The sequence below is a fragment of the Galleria mellonella genome, unplaced genomic scaffold (assembly GCF_026898425.1).
Source record: "Galleria mellonella isolate WM207_F2 unplaced genomic scaffold, CSIRO_AGI_GalMel_v1 utg78, whole genome shotgun sequence".
In the NCBI taxonomy this organism is placed as follows: Eukaryota; Metazoa; Arthropoda; class Insecta; order Lepidoptera; family Pyralidae; genus Galleria; species Galleria mellonella.
The window spans coordinates 6070025-6090165 of record NW_026442151.1 but is presented as its reverse complement, the minus strand read 5'-3'; the positions used below and the strand labels follow the sequence as shown (position 1 = coordinate 6090165).

General features: G+C 36.3%; 1 protein-coding gene across 5 annotated transcripts in view; it reads right to left on the bottom strand.

Moving 5' to 3' along the window:
- Positions 1-20141, bottom strand: part of LOC113517335 (E3 ubiquitin-protein ligase HECW2) — a 128415-nt gene that overhangs the window by 73803 nt on the left and 34471 nt on the right. For 4 of the 5 annotated variants that reach the window (XM_052901428.1, XM_052901427.1, XM_052901429.1 and 1 more), the window contains 6 exons: positions 7153-7254; positions 4934-7063; positions 4705-4849; positions 3789-4014; positions 2756-2941; positions 638-784 (listed from right to left, as the gene is read on the bottom strand). In XM_052901428.1, the coding sequence (XP_052757388.1) occupies positions 638-784; positions 2756-2941; positions 3789-4014; positions 4705-4849; positions 4934-7063; positions 7153-7254 (2936 nt within the window). The remainder of the gene's footprint in view (positions 1-637; positions 785-2755; positions 2942-3788; positions 4015-4704; positions 4850-4933; positions 7064-7152; positions 7255-20141) is intronic. The other variant, XM_052901430.1, reaches the window with a different exon arrangement.

Below are 20141 nucleotides of genomic sequence, written 5' to 3'. Positions count from 1 at the left end.
TAGCGCAGGCGGGGCCACCATTCCATTTTCACCCATAAAAAAAAGTTATCGGCCGATAAAGTAATAATAAAATAATGTAGTTATAGTTGTTCTAAATACTTCGAAAATTCTCGATCAGTTAGGTTTAGTATATATTATTTATCAACTCTCGAAATAAAGACTGATTTCAGAGTGACAAGGATGCACTAATTATTTCCAATAGGTACGTTTTTTTTTATACAACTTAGAATGACAAACAAGCTGACGGTCCACCTGATGGAAAGTGGTAACCGTCGCCTGTAGACATGAGCAGTACCATTGACATAACACAGTATACTGTTTCGCCCATGATACCCCCCATGCGTTGCCATTCCTGAGGACTCAGGTGTTATTCCTCTATACCCTCTGTACGTATTTAATAACAAAAATGAGGTCTAACTTTAAACGCGTCAGCACGTTACTTTAAAATCAGCTAGTAATATAGGCGAGGTGGATGAGTCAGGTAAGGTGGATGAGTTCAGGCAGAAACTAAACGAGGTGGGCAAATCAAACGAATGAGACGGGCAATATGGATGCCCTAGACGACACCGGCATATCAAGCGAAATAGGTGAGTTGGGCAATATAAGGGCCTCGGACGAGATGGATAATTCCGGTGACCTGGACGAGGTGGGCGAGGTGGTCGGGGCGGCGGCGCGGCGGCAGCAGCGGGCTGTAGGGCCCGGCCGCGGGCCCGGCGCGGGGCGCGGGCGGCACGCGGGGGTCGATGAACGTCGTGCGCCGCATCACGTGGTCCACGAAGAAACGCTGCGCAACACGCAACCCACAACATTCACTTCCACTGTACATCCTATACCACATTTGACGAAATCCTTACGAAAATGACTAGGCTGTTCCAGAATATTCCGAGGCAGTGTGATGATATTTTTGTAGGGATATATTTATTATACATATTTTTGTCACCCATATATAGGAGATTGGGGTGAATAGAAACCATATAAAGTTAGACAAGTGCTCCAATTCAAATGGTACTTCTACCAACGCTATGTATGTATATATATATATATATATATATATATATATATATATATATATATATATATATATATATATATATATATATATATATATATATATATATATATATATATATATATATATATAGATTTATCTACAATCAAACTGCTTAATAGTTAATTGTCGATATATACTTTTAATTACGTTCCTTTTTCCTGAAAAGATGACATCCCTCCTATATTGGGAAATATATCCCTCCTATATAAAGAAAAAATAAAAGAAAATAGATTCATTCGGCCAGAGAAAATACGAAAAAATGGTGTCATTCGGATTATTTATCTCACCAATATCAATACAGTTTCCTCTCTCCAAATTCATCCGTGATTCATATGCACTAACAAAAACATTTCTACTGTGTTTTAAGAGAGTCAGTCATTATTGACGGAAGTTAATTACACAAACAACTTAATGAGTGATAATTCGTTTGAATCTGCTATAATCATTGTACTGCTCTCAATATATTTTCTGAACGATAAATGTTAATTTATAAAATCCACTTTGTGAGTCATGATTTTTTTTTTTATGATAATATAAAGATGTTTAGTTGGTTAACAGTGTTTACCATCACCTGTGTGTAGAAAAAACATATTTATTGACTTTAGTTACGTATATAATAATAAAGGAATATATTATATAAGTGTCCTTCGATCATCAATATTACTAAATATACGAACGAATATCAGCTCATTGAAAAGCGGGGCTCTTAAACACGAACAAAGCTATACTTTTTTATTTGTAAATGAGTTTAAAGATATTTCTACTTATGGACAAATGATACTCATATTAATGGAATAGAATAGAATTTTATTGCTGTGTACATACATATAGCAGTAACCATTGTTTTGGATTTGACATCAGTATCAACAGTTATACCCTATCGGGCATGCAACGATTTAAGAACAGCAATTATAATAACATCGATACATTCCAATACTATTACCATTACTTGATTACAAATAAATATGAAATATTTGACAATACAATTAACAAGACAAAGAATAATCATATATTATTTCAATACACATGATTTTATCTAGTTGGTATCAATGATCGAGGTACACGACACGAAATTAGATGGCATAAAAAGACTTATAATTGCAAGGTAAAACTACTGCTGTCATATGTATATTATATGTATATATTTCGGTTTGTCAACGATCCTACACTAGTAAAATTTTATGTGACACAGCGAGACTAGTGGTTGGTTAAATATCGGCGAGGTAGTTACAACTTTAAATATCCTGCAGTAGGGGTGATATTATATAGCTATGTATATCTATATAATGTAGTAACAATATCTATATATTGTCAAAATAATGGACATTTTAAATATAGAATATCAACATAAAATATTCCAATGGAGAACCCAATCAAAACGAAGTAGATATCCGTCTTATATGGGCGATATCGGTAGATATCAGAAAAACTCAATATATAGATATCGGAACGGTATATATTATCGATGATTAAACCGTATAGCTCTGGTTTTCTTCATAGACATATTCAATAGGTAGACCTTGTTCAAGCCAGAATTAACTAGTGCCCATGCCACGGTTTGTGCGGAACTTTTAACTATACGCAAAGACATCACGTCATAGAGTACAAAATATGGCTGTTTTAAAAGCCCAAGCCCACTCTAGAAAATAATGTTAAATACGCCAATAGGTTTTTAATATAAATAAATGTTGATTGTTTGAATACCTTTCCATTGCGGTCGAGTTTGGTGTCCCACCCGAGTGGCAGGTCGCGGTCAGTCTCACTGAACATGTTGACGAGCGCCACCAAGTCCCGGTTGTGCTGGTACCGTTCGAACGACGCCGTATCCCGCCGTATCTTGGAGATCATGTGCTTCAGCGTCGAGTTGCAGTTGTACAGCGACGATGCCTCCTGTACATGCATTTATATTAGTTTTTACCTTCACGTGTTAAATTACTATGGCGCGGTGATTGCGCCCTATGATGGTAGACTTCTAGGACGCTTACTTTAAACATGACAGCCTTTGATAAGACTTGCTAGACGACACAAAAAACAAAAGAAAATTATTTTTAGTTTTTAGAACTTTTTTATTGGAATTTTGGTCATCTGATCTTCTATCATTGTGACACGCTTATTTTAAAATTTTTGTCATTGTAACGTCATCTAGTAGTGTGGTACTGTGTTGGTAGGTATTGTAGATATATAAATAGTTTCTACCGCTAGATGGCGTTGCGCGTAGAAATTTATGAAATATAATAAAGGATACAATAGATTCTGCGATCTAAACTCTTTTAAGTGACAAATAATTTTTATAATAATCCAAATATGAATTTAAAAATTCAGGGCTCGAATTGGAATTCAATCAAGTAATATGCAGATCGAAATTGTTTCTCTGACTAAAACGTTACCGCCATTTGCAATTTTTTTTTATACAACTTAGAATGGCAAACAAGCTGACGGCCCACAAAGTGATAACCGTCGCCTATAGATATGAGCAGTACCATGGACATAACAGAGTATACTGTTTCGCCCATGATACCCCACATGCGTTGCCATTCCTGAGGACTCAGGTGTTATTCCACTGTACCCAGTAAATTCACGCTACATCCCTTCAAACCGAAACACAGCCATACAAACACAACTGCTTCACGGTTGAAACACGAATGGGACAGAGGTACCCAAGCAATTGACTTTTGTACAAAGTCTCCTTCTGATAAAGCTGATATGTAAGAATTATAACTAGGTTTAATTCGCATGCCTGATTCATATGAAGTATAGAGTAGAAGTCTGGTCGGGCTAGGAACTCGGCAGCCGGGTGTGGCGCGTGCGGAGTACGGGCGGAGGCGGAGGCGGAAGCGGGCGCGGCGCCGGCAACGGGCGAGTGTGTGACGGCGGCGGGCACGGGGGCGGGCGGCGGGGACGCACACGCGCCGCCCTCGTCCGCTAGTTGCGTGCGCGTCATCGTCCGTCGGATTGATTGGTACCTGTAATTATTTATTAAATATTTAAATAAAAAATTATTAAATGGACTACTTCTTCCTTTCCCGTAGGTGTTGTAAGATGCCACTATGAGAATTCAATGGTTGAGGGATCGGCAGCAGCGGCTCTTTTAAAACATCGTTAAAGCTTTACTGCGGTTACCAATCCGCTTGCCAAGCGTGGCAATTACTGGTAAAACACCCTAAGTCCTCCTCCTGTACTCAACAGTGGACAGTTAACGGCTGATATGATGAAGCTGATATTATATGATTAACGTTTTAGTGCACTCTCTTTGAGCGCGCTTGTTTTTGAAAATTGACACGTATCGCAACATTGCCATATTTCGAAAAGCAAAATTTTGAACGTTTTTTACTTCCATTTTATTTTAAAATTTCAGGATGGTCTCAAATAATATCCAAATTATATCATATCCAAACAAATAGACAGTGACAGACCCAGTGGGAAAAATTATGAATAATTTTTAGCATTGAGTACTCAGCGTAAAAAAGAGACTGTTAAATATCTAAATTTTGGAGTCACCACACAACATTTTAATATCGATGTTTCTATTTATATTATTATACGTAAAATGTTTAAAAATCATCATCATACAAAAAAAAGGACAGAAGGCAATGTCGCGAAACAAAAGATAACGTTAGCCTAACGGCTATACTACGTTATATGGAAGCACGAACCTTCTATCAAGTTGCCTCCTCTGCACTTCAGGAGCAGGTGTTCTTGGTGTTGTTCCATTATCGCCGGGCCGTTGCCACGTCGTGGTCCGATTTATATGGTCTATATAGAACACACGTCCGTGACTATCCATGCGCGCCTCCCAACCTGAAATTGTTGAAATGTTCGTGTATTTTTTTTTAAACGCAAAATAATATATATAAAGTATATATGCATTAAAATTTTAAATACCTGCAGGTAAGGGCTCTTCACATTCAATAATCCCTCCGATCATATTGGCAGGGAAGTCACCCGTTAAGGCCATCTGCCTTGACGCTCTCTCAGGTATCGATGGTAACCTAATTCCAGCCATATGCCTCAGAGGCGTTGGTGATGCTACAGCATTGTCATTATCATCATTATCTTCAATAGGTCGTGGTCTTCGAAGAACAACCCCATCAGGCGGTCCAGCGTGAACTATAGTAAAGTGGTTACTGTTAACAAATTCAAGATTTGGCGATCTGATCTCTGATGTCCGTAATTCACTTGTAAATTCCACCATTTCAAAGTTCTCGTGTAGCCTATTCTCTAAGTTTATTGGTGGTGGATGGAGATCTGGTGGAGGCATAGGCCGAGGCCTTCTCGCATGATGTGTAGGCGTAGGTGGACATTGAGGAACTGCGGCACCAGCCAAAGCGGCCACTCTTGCTAGTACCCTAGGATGTGGCCGCACTGGACTCTCCTCGTTATTTTTATTAGGTGTTTTAAGCGGAGAGTGCTTTGGCGTATTTTCGCATCCGAGGGTCTTTAATAAATGCCGAGGTAAACTAGAATGCTTTGGCGTTGAACTATCACATGAATATTTTCGATTCATTAGCAAAGTTCCTACACACGGCAGAGTTTTGTTTGGATCATCTACGGGTGATGATGAATGTGAAGAGTTACAAGAACTTGGTGCATTAGGGCTATTATTATCAGTTTCCCTAGTCGGTGCATCAATGTGTGAAGAGTTCAGAAAAGCTGTCATCATAGTGGGTGTAGCACGACCTGAACATTGTCTCGTTAAAGGCTTATGGCTCTTTAGTATAGTAATTTCTTTCTCTTCAATTTGATTTCTGTTGTCATCTTCAAATTCAGAATTATTACTAATATCATTAAGAAAAGTGTTTTGAGCTTTCTCTTCTGATTTCGCATGATTTGGTGTTAGAATAACACTATCTACGACATCATTAGAGGGACTAGATTTATCTTTCCTTGCAAATGTTGTAGTTATATAATTATCTGGTCCTATATCTTTAATGAACATTATGTTATTTTTACTAATGCTAGTAGAGCTTTCAGGTACAAGTTTATCTTTCTTTTCCTCGTTTAACTTAGATATTTTCATAGAAGAGACCATGGAATCACATAAGCTGCCATCAGTTTCGGGTGTAGCCAGAGGAGCGACATTTTGACCTCCCCTCCAAAATGAAGTCGTTGAAGACATAGAGACCTGATTACCTGAATAAAATTCTCCAGGTTTGAAGTCATTTATTTGACCTTGTAATACAGCAGAATTTGTAATATTATTATCAGTAAAAAATTGTTCATCTATATCTATCAACTCAAATGTAAATGCATCTTCGGGTTTTGTGAGTTTTTTTGGCTTCCGATGTCTTGGTACCTGAGGTGGAGATAATGCGTGCATTCTTTCCAGTGGTTTGTGGGATTGTCGAGGAGGTAGGGGTGGAACAGGTGATTTTTCCGCATCACTTGGCACATTGGCACCTTCAACGTCATATACGAACTTCATTATTTTACAAGGATTCTTTGGTGACCATATTTTATAATACTCCGTACCTGGCGAAGTCGGTGATTCGAAACCACTGTTCGCTTTTGTTTTCTTTTTAACGCCAGTTGATATTTGCCCGCCGCCTGTGTCTACTGGCGGAGGGCATTTCTTCTTAACACCCGATGACGTAGCTTTGCAGTCTATAGCACTCTGAGATTCACTATTTACAGAAAGAGATTCTTTACTTACACTACTAACTAGAGATTTACTAGGATCACATTTTGTTTGATCGAGATTTATATTGTTCCCGTTACTTTCTAAAGCACTAATTGAGCATTTGTTGACATTTTCGCTAAGATGCTTGATGTCTTGGCTGGTACCGGAGACAAACTCAACCCGAGGTGGATTCTCTGAATTCATTTCAAAACTTTCATTGTGATAGGAAAATGGCGAGACTTGATCGCCACTCCGCTTTCTTGAAATACCTTCTTTGAGGCGAAGAGGTAATTTCTTCAGGTCTACCTTGAAACGCGGTGGTATTGTCGGGGACTCCGCCACACATTCTTCACCCTCGCCATTATAATAACGAAAGCAAAGTAGCTGCTCACAGTCTGTAATATAAAAAAATCCTTTAGTTTTATACTTTACTCGGACTCGGGTTTAAAGATATTATTTGTTTATTCGATAATAATTGAATTACCTTCATAAGGTTGATTCGGCTCATCAAGAAGCCACATTATGTCGCCGGTGGCGCATCCGGTCGCCGGCACGCGCCTGACGACGCCAGCGATGCTCGCCGATTCTGCAACAATATAATGATACTATTAGATCAATTATAACCAAAATAATATTAATTTATATATAATGATATCTAGTTATAAAATATAAAATGTTATTAGCTGATCTGTATAATTAAAAAATAACAAAACAAGTCTTTGTATTTGTATTTAAGTACTGTGATTTGAAAAATCTCATTAGGCCAGGTATCTGTAGTAGAAAAAAGTACCAAAAAGTGCGCAGGTGCAAAATATTTGACAGTAAAAACAAACAACAAACAAACAGAGTGCACTACAGACACCGGTCATGGCGAACCTTTCCGTTTTTTATCAAACAAAAATTAAGAGCGAGCGTAGGTCGGGCCCAGGCGCAGGCGCATCACAAATTATGCGCCAGACGTAATCACCGGATGCGGGAGTCGCCGGTACATTTTATGCGAAATAATCGAAGCCACCGAATTGCCAGTTAATTGGGGAACACGAACATAAATTACACGAACGAAAATTGATTCCACAAGCGTATCACAATATTTAGTTGGGTGCACTCGGCCATTACCATATTTTGATTGGATTAATGTACTCGTACGAGAGGACGGTTAACATCTCTCAGTCATCTTGCAGTTGATTAAGTGTTGTACGCTTTTAATAATATAAACCGGTTGAAATATTTATGCTCATTTCTTGGCAGTATTTTCTGACACATAAACTCCTGAAAAACACATCCGTAATGAGTGCTCGTATTCATTTATGCGGGAAGGAACCCACTGTGTGGCAAATAAACAAACGGACACACGCTGCGAAAGATAAATCGCAGTATTATCTCAAGCTGTTTCCGCTGAGTAATAATTACCCGTTTACTAAAATAAGAAAAAGTACGGGAAGATCGATAGACTTCATTACTTTTTTACCTACACCGATTTGTACTTCAGCTTTTTGGTAGGAACACCATTAACAGTTAAGCACTTATGTGTACTGAAAATTTGTTTAATGGTAGTAATTTCCTGCAGGCGGTTAACGAGCATGATTAGACAGTGGTGTGGACCACGTTATACGTTAACGCGGGCGCTGATTAGTGGAGCGGTTGATGACGGTGCGTGGAGTACATGTGCGTATGACGACACGCGGTGCGTTGTGCTGCGTGCTGACACAGAGGGCGTCTATTTCCGGTGATGACGCAACTTCCACGCTCTTCCGCTCGCAGGATATAGGAGATACAAGTGTCGCGCCACTATAGAGATCAGCCGGCTTGTTTCCGCGGATTTGCGATAAGACTACATAGTGTTAGATATATTTATGTGTCATAGAACCTATACTATTATATGTACTTGAGATATAAGTTTTGTCGTAAAAAGAAACATCCATTTTTACAAAATTAGTATGGGATCAATACAAAATATATATGCTTCTTATAAAAAGCGTCAAAATTAAAGATCTTGGCATAGTTATCGCCGAACATATAAAACCTACACAAAAAATAATCTTAGTTCAATAACAAGTTTTCATTTCGTTTACATTTTCAACTTTCATTTTAAAGTCAGTTGATATATTAAGTAATATCGTTTTAAAGAATGTTAATATCTAATAAAATTCCAATCGGCAACTTCCGTCTAATTTTCAGGAATTCTCTACTGAATTGTGATGATTGCTCTGAATTATTTTTAATCTTTCAGGGGAACAGATAAAAATAAATAAATCGTATTATTTGCGAACTATGTAGCGAACGCACGAATAAAATTATTCAGTCTTCTTGTCTATTAAAAGTATTCTTCGAAATACTATTCCAATCAATCTTTTTAGTAATACGATGTGAAGATATACATATGTATGTTATTAAATCAAATCACTATTGTTTATTTAATACATACGTCTACTACGAATCTATGTTCGAGGTGTTAGAATTCGAGACACAAGTTCAAAAACTTTCTGTACATTCAGTTTTCTAAAAACAACAATTTTACAAAAGTTACAGAAAAAGTTCTTAGCAACAATTACATGGACAGCGGACTAACACTGAATAGTCATGAAGCAACTTGATCGCTCGTTTGGCGGAAGCTTGTAGTTAAACTAAACTACGGTCATTCCACGACCCCATCCACTCAGCTGTCTTACACCCACGCCCTACTGTTTAACCGTTTTTATATCGACTATGATATGTTTTTAAGTGGACCCTCATTTCACACGAGATCTTGAAACGTTGACGCCTTGATATTCCCAAAATAAACAGCAACAGCTGTCAATATGTACCATGCTCTTTCGATAATTTGATTCCTAATGTGAAACGCCATAGTTCTTGTGATGATAATGATCCATATCATCACAAGATATATATTTCTCTTTGCTGAAATTTTATTATCTAAAAAAATTAATATAATGATTTTTTTTTTATTATAACTTAAATCCATGTAGAGATATCACTTATTTTGTCAAATGTAATGCTAATATAAATTAAAATATGACTTTAAACCTAAATGAGGTAATAAGAGGTATATAACATTTGAATCTTAATCCTATCTACAAATAAACGGACTGATGGACAAAATAATTTATAAAATTGTATTGTTCAGTCACAGAACTTTTAAAATAACAGATAAAAAATAAAAGGATTTTGATTTTTATTTCTGTACTCCACAATCTACATACATCTTAACAATATAACAGCAGGTATGTAGTATTTCAAACTGTAAGTGTATCCGTTTCAAAATAAGCTACATTACAGCTGAAGCCCGGAAATGAGAGTTTAAAGGGGTCGGGTCGCTGACAGATTCCCATTAGCGAAGTGATGAGACAACGGTTTCACGAGTGTAGTGAGGGTATGTTGACATGTTATTGATCCCTTCCAAACTTTCACACGGCGTCTTTCAGCGCATTAAGAATTCTTCCAAATAATGTCAAAGGATAAGCTAGGATAAAATGTAAAAAGGCCATGTACAAATAAAGAGGCAGAGGAAAGAATGGGATTTTTTCAACACTGAAGTAACAAATCCATAGCAGAAGTTGTTGTATATGTTTATAATATTATTAGGAAATATTGTAAATGTGAAAGTTAGTAAGGGTGGATGGATGAATGATATTTTTTCCTTTTTTACATAAAAACTACTACACGGATTTGAATAAAATTTGCTACACTGATAGGTTATATTCTAACTTAGCATATAGGATAATTTATATGTCTATTTACGACGGCAAAACCGCGGCATGCAGCTAATATAATAAAATACTAAATGTATCTGCGATAAAGAATATAATCATTATACTGTTTTGCTAATAGAGCTTCGCAAAAACTTAATGTAATTAAAAAACCGATTAGATTTGTACGAAAAACCCGTAAGCAATGATGATTCCACCAGTTTCCTTCACAAAATTGCCTGTTAGTCAAAGCATTTAAAAATTCCGTTCCATTCGTTCGAGACTCCATTATGAGCGGCTAATTTTACGAGTGGGGGACCACTTAAAATTCCCTCCTCCGTAAGTGAATTGCGCCGGATATTGAAGGTTAAATACAGTGCTACAAGAGTACCTATTAGCACCTACCGAGATAGAAGGCACGAATGGAGACATTTTACTAAAACCAAAATAAAAAAGCATAGATTTTAAAATGATTTATTTAGTTTGTCTTCGAAAAGCAGTAAACTCTTTGAAATCGAGTTTTGTACTTAAAGAGTTTACGAGTCGAAGTTTTGAGTCAGCAGTAAAAAACGATTGAATATGAATAAACGTTTCATTTTAAAAATTATAATTAATTATTTTTCAGCTACAAAATCAATTCTCATACTTAGTTTAGAACTTCGTCAATCAGGAAAATTAGGCATAAGAAGAAATTTCCTTTCTGTTTTTTTTTTTTATTTATTCTTTATTCACCTCATTACAAAAAAAAAAAAAAATGTTAGGTACAAAAGGCGGACTTAATGCTATATAGCATTCTTTAGCAATCAACTTTTTCAGTCTTTCTTTCCCATGGATATAATAATACATTCAAATAGATATGTAGGATCGTATCTCAGTTTATAAAGCAATGATTGATTTTTAATATCAATAAAATATCGTACAATATCTTTGTAGTTTAGTGATAAATGTATTTATTTCGCTCAAAACATCATATTTATACAATTCCACACAATTTTAAGTAAACTATACTATATAATCTCCATATGATGCTACATTTGACATATTATAGCTAGTTCTTATACTACATATTGAAAAAGTTTTATACGTTTTTTCTATTAGAAATTATTTTATTTTTAAATATTTTTAACGGAACCACTGCCATTTTTTTATGCAATTTGGAATGGCAAACAAGCTGACGGCCCACCTGATGGAAAGTAGTAACCGTCGCCTATAGACATGGGCAGTACCATGGACATAACAGAGTATACTGTTTCGCTCATGATACCCCCCATGCGTTGCCATTCCTGAGGACTCAGGTATTATTCCTTTGTACCCTGTAAATTCACTACCATATCCCACACTTCAATTTGAAACACAGTCAGTAAACATAACTGCTTTATGGTAGAAACACGAATGGGACAGAGGTGCCATTTCCATGTTAAATATACCTATATCAGAGTTTACTAATACTTCTACTAGATTTTATTCGTTGTACTATACGATACAAGCTATTTTTAAATGAATTAGTCACTATTTTTAGACATTTATACAAACTTACTTTAAATAACTTATAATTATAAAACTTACTATAAATACTTAGTTTTTTTTTTTTATAAAAGAAGCATATCGACCCGAATACTCTGATTTCATAATGAACGGAAAATGGTAATGCAACATGATGTAGCCATTGTCTGCTAAATCATTAGCATTTTCCTGGTAATTGATCCCGTGATTTCACAGAAAGAGTACCTCATGCTTGAGCATATATTCTTTTTTTCTAGCATTCATTTTTTCACACGCGGCCAGTGAGTGTGTAAATCCGGAGTGAATCACGACGACTACCTAATAGTAAACTGCGTGTGCGCAATCCTCTGATGTAAATTGTAGTTATATAAAAAAACTGTGGCAGTGATTCATTAAATTAGAATAATGATTTTTCGCGGTAAACCCTCAAGGTGAGCAATAAAAAGATTTGTCATTTCATACGCAATGGACATAAATTGCCCTACGATAATCTGATTACAATAGTGAGAAAATTAGTGTGAGATCAACACGGAATCGCAACGATAACAAAAAGAATTATCAAAATCAATACAGTATTATAAGTGTGAAGTTATAGAAATAATAGTATATATTCTTTCTAATGTGGTATTGAAAAAGCCGTGTGGTCCCGGCATAGAAGGGACCACTTCAGACGGACCTTTCCCGTGGGTGTCGTAAGAGAGGACTAAGGAAATTCAATGGTCGAGGGCAGGCAGCCGAATCTCTCTTAAAACATCACCAAAGCCTAACTGCATTTGCCAATCTGCTTGCCAAACGTAATAACTACTGACAAACCCTCCCAATAGCAGGTGGCCTATATTTAACAGTGGACAGTCAACGACTGATATGATGATGATGATGATTGACGAAGATATATATGTAGGAAGAAGGAGTATTGAATTTAAACTGAAATTATCACCATCTTAATTAAAGTCTTTTAAAAACGAGACTTTATTTCACAGAATCTATTGAATCCAAACACATATTTTGTATGGTTGCGTATAGATTAGAATGACGTAATATGTTAAAAACAGTTAGATGGACAAGTTATAACAAAATCTGTATCTAGCTTCAATCAAGATGGTCCAATAGTTTAGTCACAGATAATATAATACTATACTAGGTTTAGCCATTAAACCTAATAATAATAATAATAACTGTTCCCATATAGACGAGGAGGGGGGGAGGGATTGTTAGTAATGGAGACTGAGAATCCCATTGCTAGCAATATACCCAATCAGGTCGACCTCCTCGCAGTTCTCCCTGGAAACTATCATAATTTAATTCCTGATGAATTAATTATGATAGGCTAACTGGCCTGTTTTCATTCTCATCTATTACCCTTCACTGGTGCTCCGCCAGCGTATCCCGTTAGCGCAAGCGGGGTTACCATACCACTTTCACCCAGCAAAAAAAATATAGACGAGGAATATTTAATTCGTTTGTAATTACAAACGAATCAAATAACCTTGTATCTAGAGTTACATCGCCTCGACTGCACTACTGTATATGGCGTGGTGTTATCTGCTCAGTTGATGGTTGTTCATCTTATAAGGGTCACATTGACTGACTGCGTTGACCAACGCCCATCCACCAAAGGCCGGTCGTGCTAGTTTCCCAATAAGGGCTGCCAGGGAGATGGCCGTTATCTCCATCTACGTTACTTTATGCTATAATACAAGCCGTTTGTATTATTGAATGAATATGGTGTTGATTATCATATACGTATTATATAGACTTACTCGTAATAGATGGAGTGGATATACCATGACATTCAGCGATAATATTGAAAATATTGATAATATGAAACTATCAATAAGGAGCATAGTTGATATCCTTTATTAAGGATAATCAATGCAATATTAACTAATAAAAACTAAACTTGGTATAAAGATTAATTACTATAATAATCCATTGACATTCCGTAAATGTTCTCTCCATTTTAGTGTCAGCCAACGAGAAGCCATGCTTGGTTTTTATTTAGTCTTCCTACTGTAAGATGCTTTGTTTTCTCAGATGCCTCTCATAATACCATGAGGCCGAAAAGGAGAAATAATCATTATTTGCTGTATGGTTCCCATAGGATATGTTTATTTCATGCGGGAAATCATCACAGAGATATAGGTACATTTTGCACTCAATTCAGAAACCATAATAGTTTTTGATTTATTTAGAAAGAATAACTGAATGGGTATACTTTATTTGCATTATACAACATAGGAAATAAAACAACATAATAAATATAACAGATACAGTTGTATAAGTGCAGCAAGGCAGTGTTAGTGCTAAAAGCAACCTTTTCAAGACAACGTTAGGGTAATAGGAAAAATCGTCTTAATTTCATCATCAAACAAACATCAACGAACGAGTACAAATCATTCATCATCACCAAATTCATTATTATGTAAAATAATACGTTGAATATAATTATATAAGTACATTTTATACTGTATCCGTATATGGCTCGCTAATGGAGACATAAATATTTTATATATCTAATAAAAAGCGAATTTTATGGACGACAGGTGACGATGTCCCATCAGCACGCGGCGCAGGTGGTATACAGGTTGATATGTCTGTATGTTTGTCTTATAAAAAAATAGTAACAATTCAAAAACTGGAAATATTAAATAAAATAGTTTATACATCATATTAGTTTTATCGTTACATCGTCATACTGTAGAGGTCTCTTCTGTACCTATATCATTAAGAAGCGTATGTCAAAGACGCATACTTCCAAATAGGTAGCACTCTTGTCAGTCAAAAACAAACAGCAATAATGAAGCCAAAATATTATTTCTATTTTGTATAAGTTTTTGTATTTGTGTCTGTCTGTTAAAAACTAGGGCACAACACAAAATCATTTTTATCGACTGTGCTTCATAATAAAAATATGAATTAAATCATGAATGTTAAGCGAATAACAAGTGCTAATGAATACCTTGTCTTGTATTATAGCATTTATTATAAATAGATGACTACCAAATGGAATCATCGATTTAAGAATTTAAATTTTCATAATAATATATCAAAGTTAAAATTTAATCAATATTGACTATAAACTTGTTGCGTATGAGGATATTTCCATGAGAACTAATATAAGTAGGTATTGAATTTATTTATCGCCACGTGCGGTCCATTGATCGTGGAAACGCCGCGTAGTGGGGGATCTCTCATTCATAGTGCGCACGCGCATCGGCCACGAAGCGAGAGCCGCGACCTCGCCGCGGCCGTGGCGCACTCGCAATATTGGCGGGCGCGCCTCGTACTTTTACATCAGTTTGTTGAACTGGCAAAAAATCTAATACATACTAAAATTATGAATCGGAATGTCTACCTACTCGGTTTTTACGGTTTGAACTGATTGTAATAAAATTTCTTAGGCTATCTTGAACTCTGAGATAAGCTACTTGTTTAACATGATTATTACAGTATTATACATACGTAAACGAAAAACGAACAAGCAAATTATTGATCCTACTTCGATGAATATTGTTAGAGATATGGTTTGAAAGTTACGGATGAATAAACCTATAAGGACGAATATAAAAAAAGGAAAGGAAATTGTTGTTTTATATATTTTGCTTTTGTTTTTTTTTTGTTGATTTTTTATTTTCATTCTTTTATCTCTTTTACTGTGTATTATGTGTATAAACATACACATAATACACAGTATTGTAATTTGTGTGCTGTAAGTAATGTAAACAAATTATCTATCTATAAAGAATAAGTATAAAGATACGTGACTAAAGTGCAAATAGTGAATAACTGATAATACTTATTTGACGCCGATTATATCACATAAAGCTCGCATTTGCCAAACAACGATCTAGTTCTCATGATTATCTTCTTTTAGTCCCTCAAGGATATAGATCTCGTAGACAAGAATTGTTACTTGTGACAGTTGACAAGAGGCAGGTTTTACCTCTTTCTAACCTATACAAAGCAGTTAATTTCTTAAGAGGATTATGACGTAGTATGTCTGATCTATCTGTTGATCCATGTTGTATCTTATGTGGTAACAATCATAACAAAACCCGTTTTGTAAACCATAATAAATACTTGAATAAATAAGAGTATTCAAACGAAGGACGGCAACGTCGCAATTATCTGTCAATATTCAAGAACAACTAAATATTTTTCAATGTTTCTGATTAATTATTTAACGAGTACTCCGTTAGTAAACTAAAATGTTAGTCATAGAAAATGTTGCACGTAAATATATCACTATAATCTTTGCATCTACTTCATATTTTGCGTTAAAAATTTTCAAATATTTGCCAATAAATTTAAAAATTTTAGTGATAGACTTATAAGAATATTATTGCATAATTAGTTTTAGTTCAGCAGCAGAGAACTTTTTAAATAAGCAATTAGAGATACAGAAAAATGTTCAATTGTTTTTTTAAAATTGACAGACAATTGCGACACACATACAATGGTAAGCAAAAGTTATGAACGCTTTTAACAATACTTCAGTAATTCATGTTTCATCAACGAGACAAGATACCATATTGTTCAACCGTTGTCAAACTGATGTCACGCGCATGTCACCTGAACGTACGCCTACGGAACAATAAAATAGCGCAAAACCAAAACCGAAATATCAGTGTAGGTGACAACTAAAATATTAATTTAACTAGCCGATTAGGTAATAAAGCAAACATGGTCTCCGAGTACTGAATTAGGTAAGCGCTAATATTTGCGAACACCTACATCCGCCAACCTGCCGCATGCCTGGGCACAAGTCAATAAACTCCTACGAATGTTTTACTAGCTATCTAGCACTACAAAATGGAGTAACTAGAAAGTGTACGGGGGCGACATCGATAAGTTCTTGATCCTATTAAGTGGGTGGTGATAGAACCATGTTTGTGAGTATTTTCCAATCTAATTATATGCCCAAATACATATAGATTCGAATATATTACATTGACAGAATGTCAATTGTCTCTACATCTTTATTGCTGTCGAGAGAAATTAAGTGTGTGTTGCTGCGTTTGATGTCAAGGTTGCAATAATTGACATAAGATGTATAAACATCTTAGCAGTCGCAGGGGATGAAGGGAGCCGAGATCGTTACAGTGACTGTTAACGAAGATTCATGGATTAGATTGAGCTGTGTTACAATTCATATAGGAATACACGTTTGATAGCACATGTGACACATACTTCTTTTAGATGGGTAGCTTGTGATAATCATATGGACAGGGGTGGGGGGGAATGTTTATAGTAATGGTGAATAAGAACCCAATTGCTAGCAATATACCCAACCGGGAAAACCTCCACGTGGTTCTCCCTGGAAACCAACCTGCTAATGGGCTAACTGACCTGTCTTTTTATCCTCACTTATCATCTCTCACTGGTGCCCCGCCGGTATACCGTTAGCATGAGCAGGATCCACTATTTCATTATTATCCATTAAAAATATATATATATAGGCATAAACTTCTATGGTAGCAGTATAGACATAACAAGACAGTCCTTATTAATGATGTAAAGATGAGAAAACTATGCACAATCGACATAGTTTAAAATTTTATAAACCGCTAATAATTTAGAATATCAACATGACATCAAAATCTTAATGTATGCATAAAATTAACAAATTTATATATTGTGTACATAAATAAGCGCTGATTGATGTTGACGTGACGTTTACATCAATTTAATAAACATTAATTTGATCTATCATATTAGAAATTCATATCGGATATTAGAAATGAAGATTAAACAAATTGCTAACGAGAGTTGAAAGTGAGGAAACACGTAAAAGGAGGTAAATGGATCGACAATCACTGATACATAACTGGAATATGCGTACTTCAAAGTAGATTTCGAACAACATTTCTGATTGTATAGAATTATTAATATTGTGTACTAAGCAAGCATGCGCCCACAACTTCCCTTGAGCGTATCAGATTACTCTGATTTTGATATAGGTACTTTGTTAATGTCGTCTACACAGTCCGAATTTTTTGGAGCATTAGTAAGTGTTCTACATACTGTATACTTGATAATTTTCATGTAAAGTAATATGCTAGGAGTAAAACGATTTCTTTAGGATCGGCAACGATATGGTAACCTCTTACAATCAAATAGGCCGTATACTTGTTTGTCAACTCAGTGATATAAAAAAATATGCTAACATAAGTGTTTTTGAGAATTATGTCAAGTAGTAAAATAAGCATTGCTAATCAGTGGTTAATTTTTAATTATCAACTCTGCAGTTAATTATATTAGTAAGTAGGTAATTCATTAATTCAGAACGGGAAATATATACCTGTATATACTGCTTTGTATATTTCTAGGTTGATACGCTTTATAATCAATTCATTCATATCAAGCTCGTCGTTTTGTAAAACACAAGGCTGTACTCATTAGTTTTCTAAAGAGATGCCTAAGTTTCCAAATTTGCATTATTCAAAAACAATATGTATGTATACAGATCGATGTCATCTAGATTTCGCACGCATTGTGCGCAGGCGCGAGGGCGCGACTCGCGCGTCACGTAGGCGCGTGCGTTCGGCATGCGCGGCGTGCCCACCGTTACGCTGCCGCCATTATAAATCTTGTACGATTCCGTGGAATTTATGGGAACGTTGCCAGCGACATCCTCGCCAATCGACCGGTTATCGACTGAGCACTTACCTACTCCGTTCCTAAACAAGTTATGACGGTCATAAATTCGTGTATCTCGCTTTAGGAAAACACCTACCGGATTCTAAAAGTTCTATGCTACCTACGTATAAGGATATGAATAATTTAGAAAAAGATTATTCGAGCATTTAATGAAATCGTTTTTATAATCTACTCATTATATAAAACATCATTTAGGAAAATGATTACAATCTGTATTACGATGGCTAAATCGCAATTACTATACTGTCTGTAAGAACGATGCGCAAATCTGAATCGCACTCAAACTCGTGGAATGCAAAATAATAACTAACAGCCGAGAACCGGGACGAACGACCTCCACGTCCGCAGAACGAATACAAATGCTCCGACTTATGTGACCCGGCCGCAGACGAAATGCAATAAATCAAGAAAAACATTATGTTGCAGTCAGACTGTTCTTGGCAAACTAACAACAGTCGATCGAATTGTGAACACAGGTGAAGTAAGAATCCAAGTCTGAATTATAAGCAATGGTGAAAAGTACTCACGTTATCTCGGGCTGATTTTGGATCAAAATTAAACGCATTCTTAAATTTATAAAATTATAATTTACTAAGCCAGAAAACCGCATATCTTTGTAGACAACGACGCACCTAAAGGTTCTATGATGATATCGTGTATATATATCATCATAGAATCTTTAATGAGAGATGATACAATGAAAATTCTATGATATTAAAGGGAATATTTTTTGGTATTTCATATACGAGGTCTGTCCGGAAAGTTCGTATAAAAGTGTTCTGGAATGCGAGAAAGAGGAGTAGGCCAGGTAAGCGCAGGACCCCTTCCTTATGTCCCTAACAATGCTTCAGTTCTGGTCTGACCGCCGTGCGGTGCGAACTGGCTTGTCACGCCATCTGTGAAGTTACCTTTAACGAAACCCCGTCGGCATGGAGCCCGCTTCCGTTGAAGAGCAGCGCGTCGTAATCAAGTTTCTCTCGAAACTCGGCAAGAATGGCCGTGAAATTTTTGCCGATCTCAGAACAGTTTATGGGGATGATGCTATGAAGGAACCAACCGTCCACAAGTGGCTAAAAAGGTCAAGACAATGTTGATTGTTTTTTTCGATGTTCGGGGGATTGTCCATCAAGAATTCGTCCCTCCAGGCCAGACAGTTGATGGAAAATTCTACGTCGATGTGCTCAGACGCCTCAAAGCTCGTGTGGCACGAGTTCGTCCAGAATTGGCGCGAGAGGGGCGTTGGATTCTTCACCACGACAATGCCCCTGCCCACACCTCTCTTGTTGTCCGTGAGTTTTTGAGTAAAAATTCCATTACGGTGACCGAACACCCCCTATTCGCCGGATTTGGCCCCGTGTGACTTCTTCTTGTTCCCAAAAACCAAATTGGTACTTCGGGGGCGGCATTTGGGGGACATAAATGAGATAAAAAAAGCTACGACGGGGCAGCTGAGAAACCTACAACCAGAGGACTTTCAAGGGGCCTTCTCACAGTGGAAACGGCGTTGGCACAAGTGCATTATGTCACAGGGGGAGTACTTTGAAGGGGATAAAATGGATTTACCTGAATAATTGTAAAATAAAATTTTTAAAAAACTTTTATACGTACTTTCCGGACAAACCTC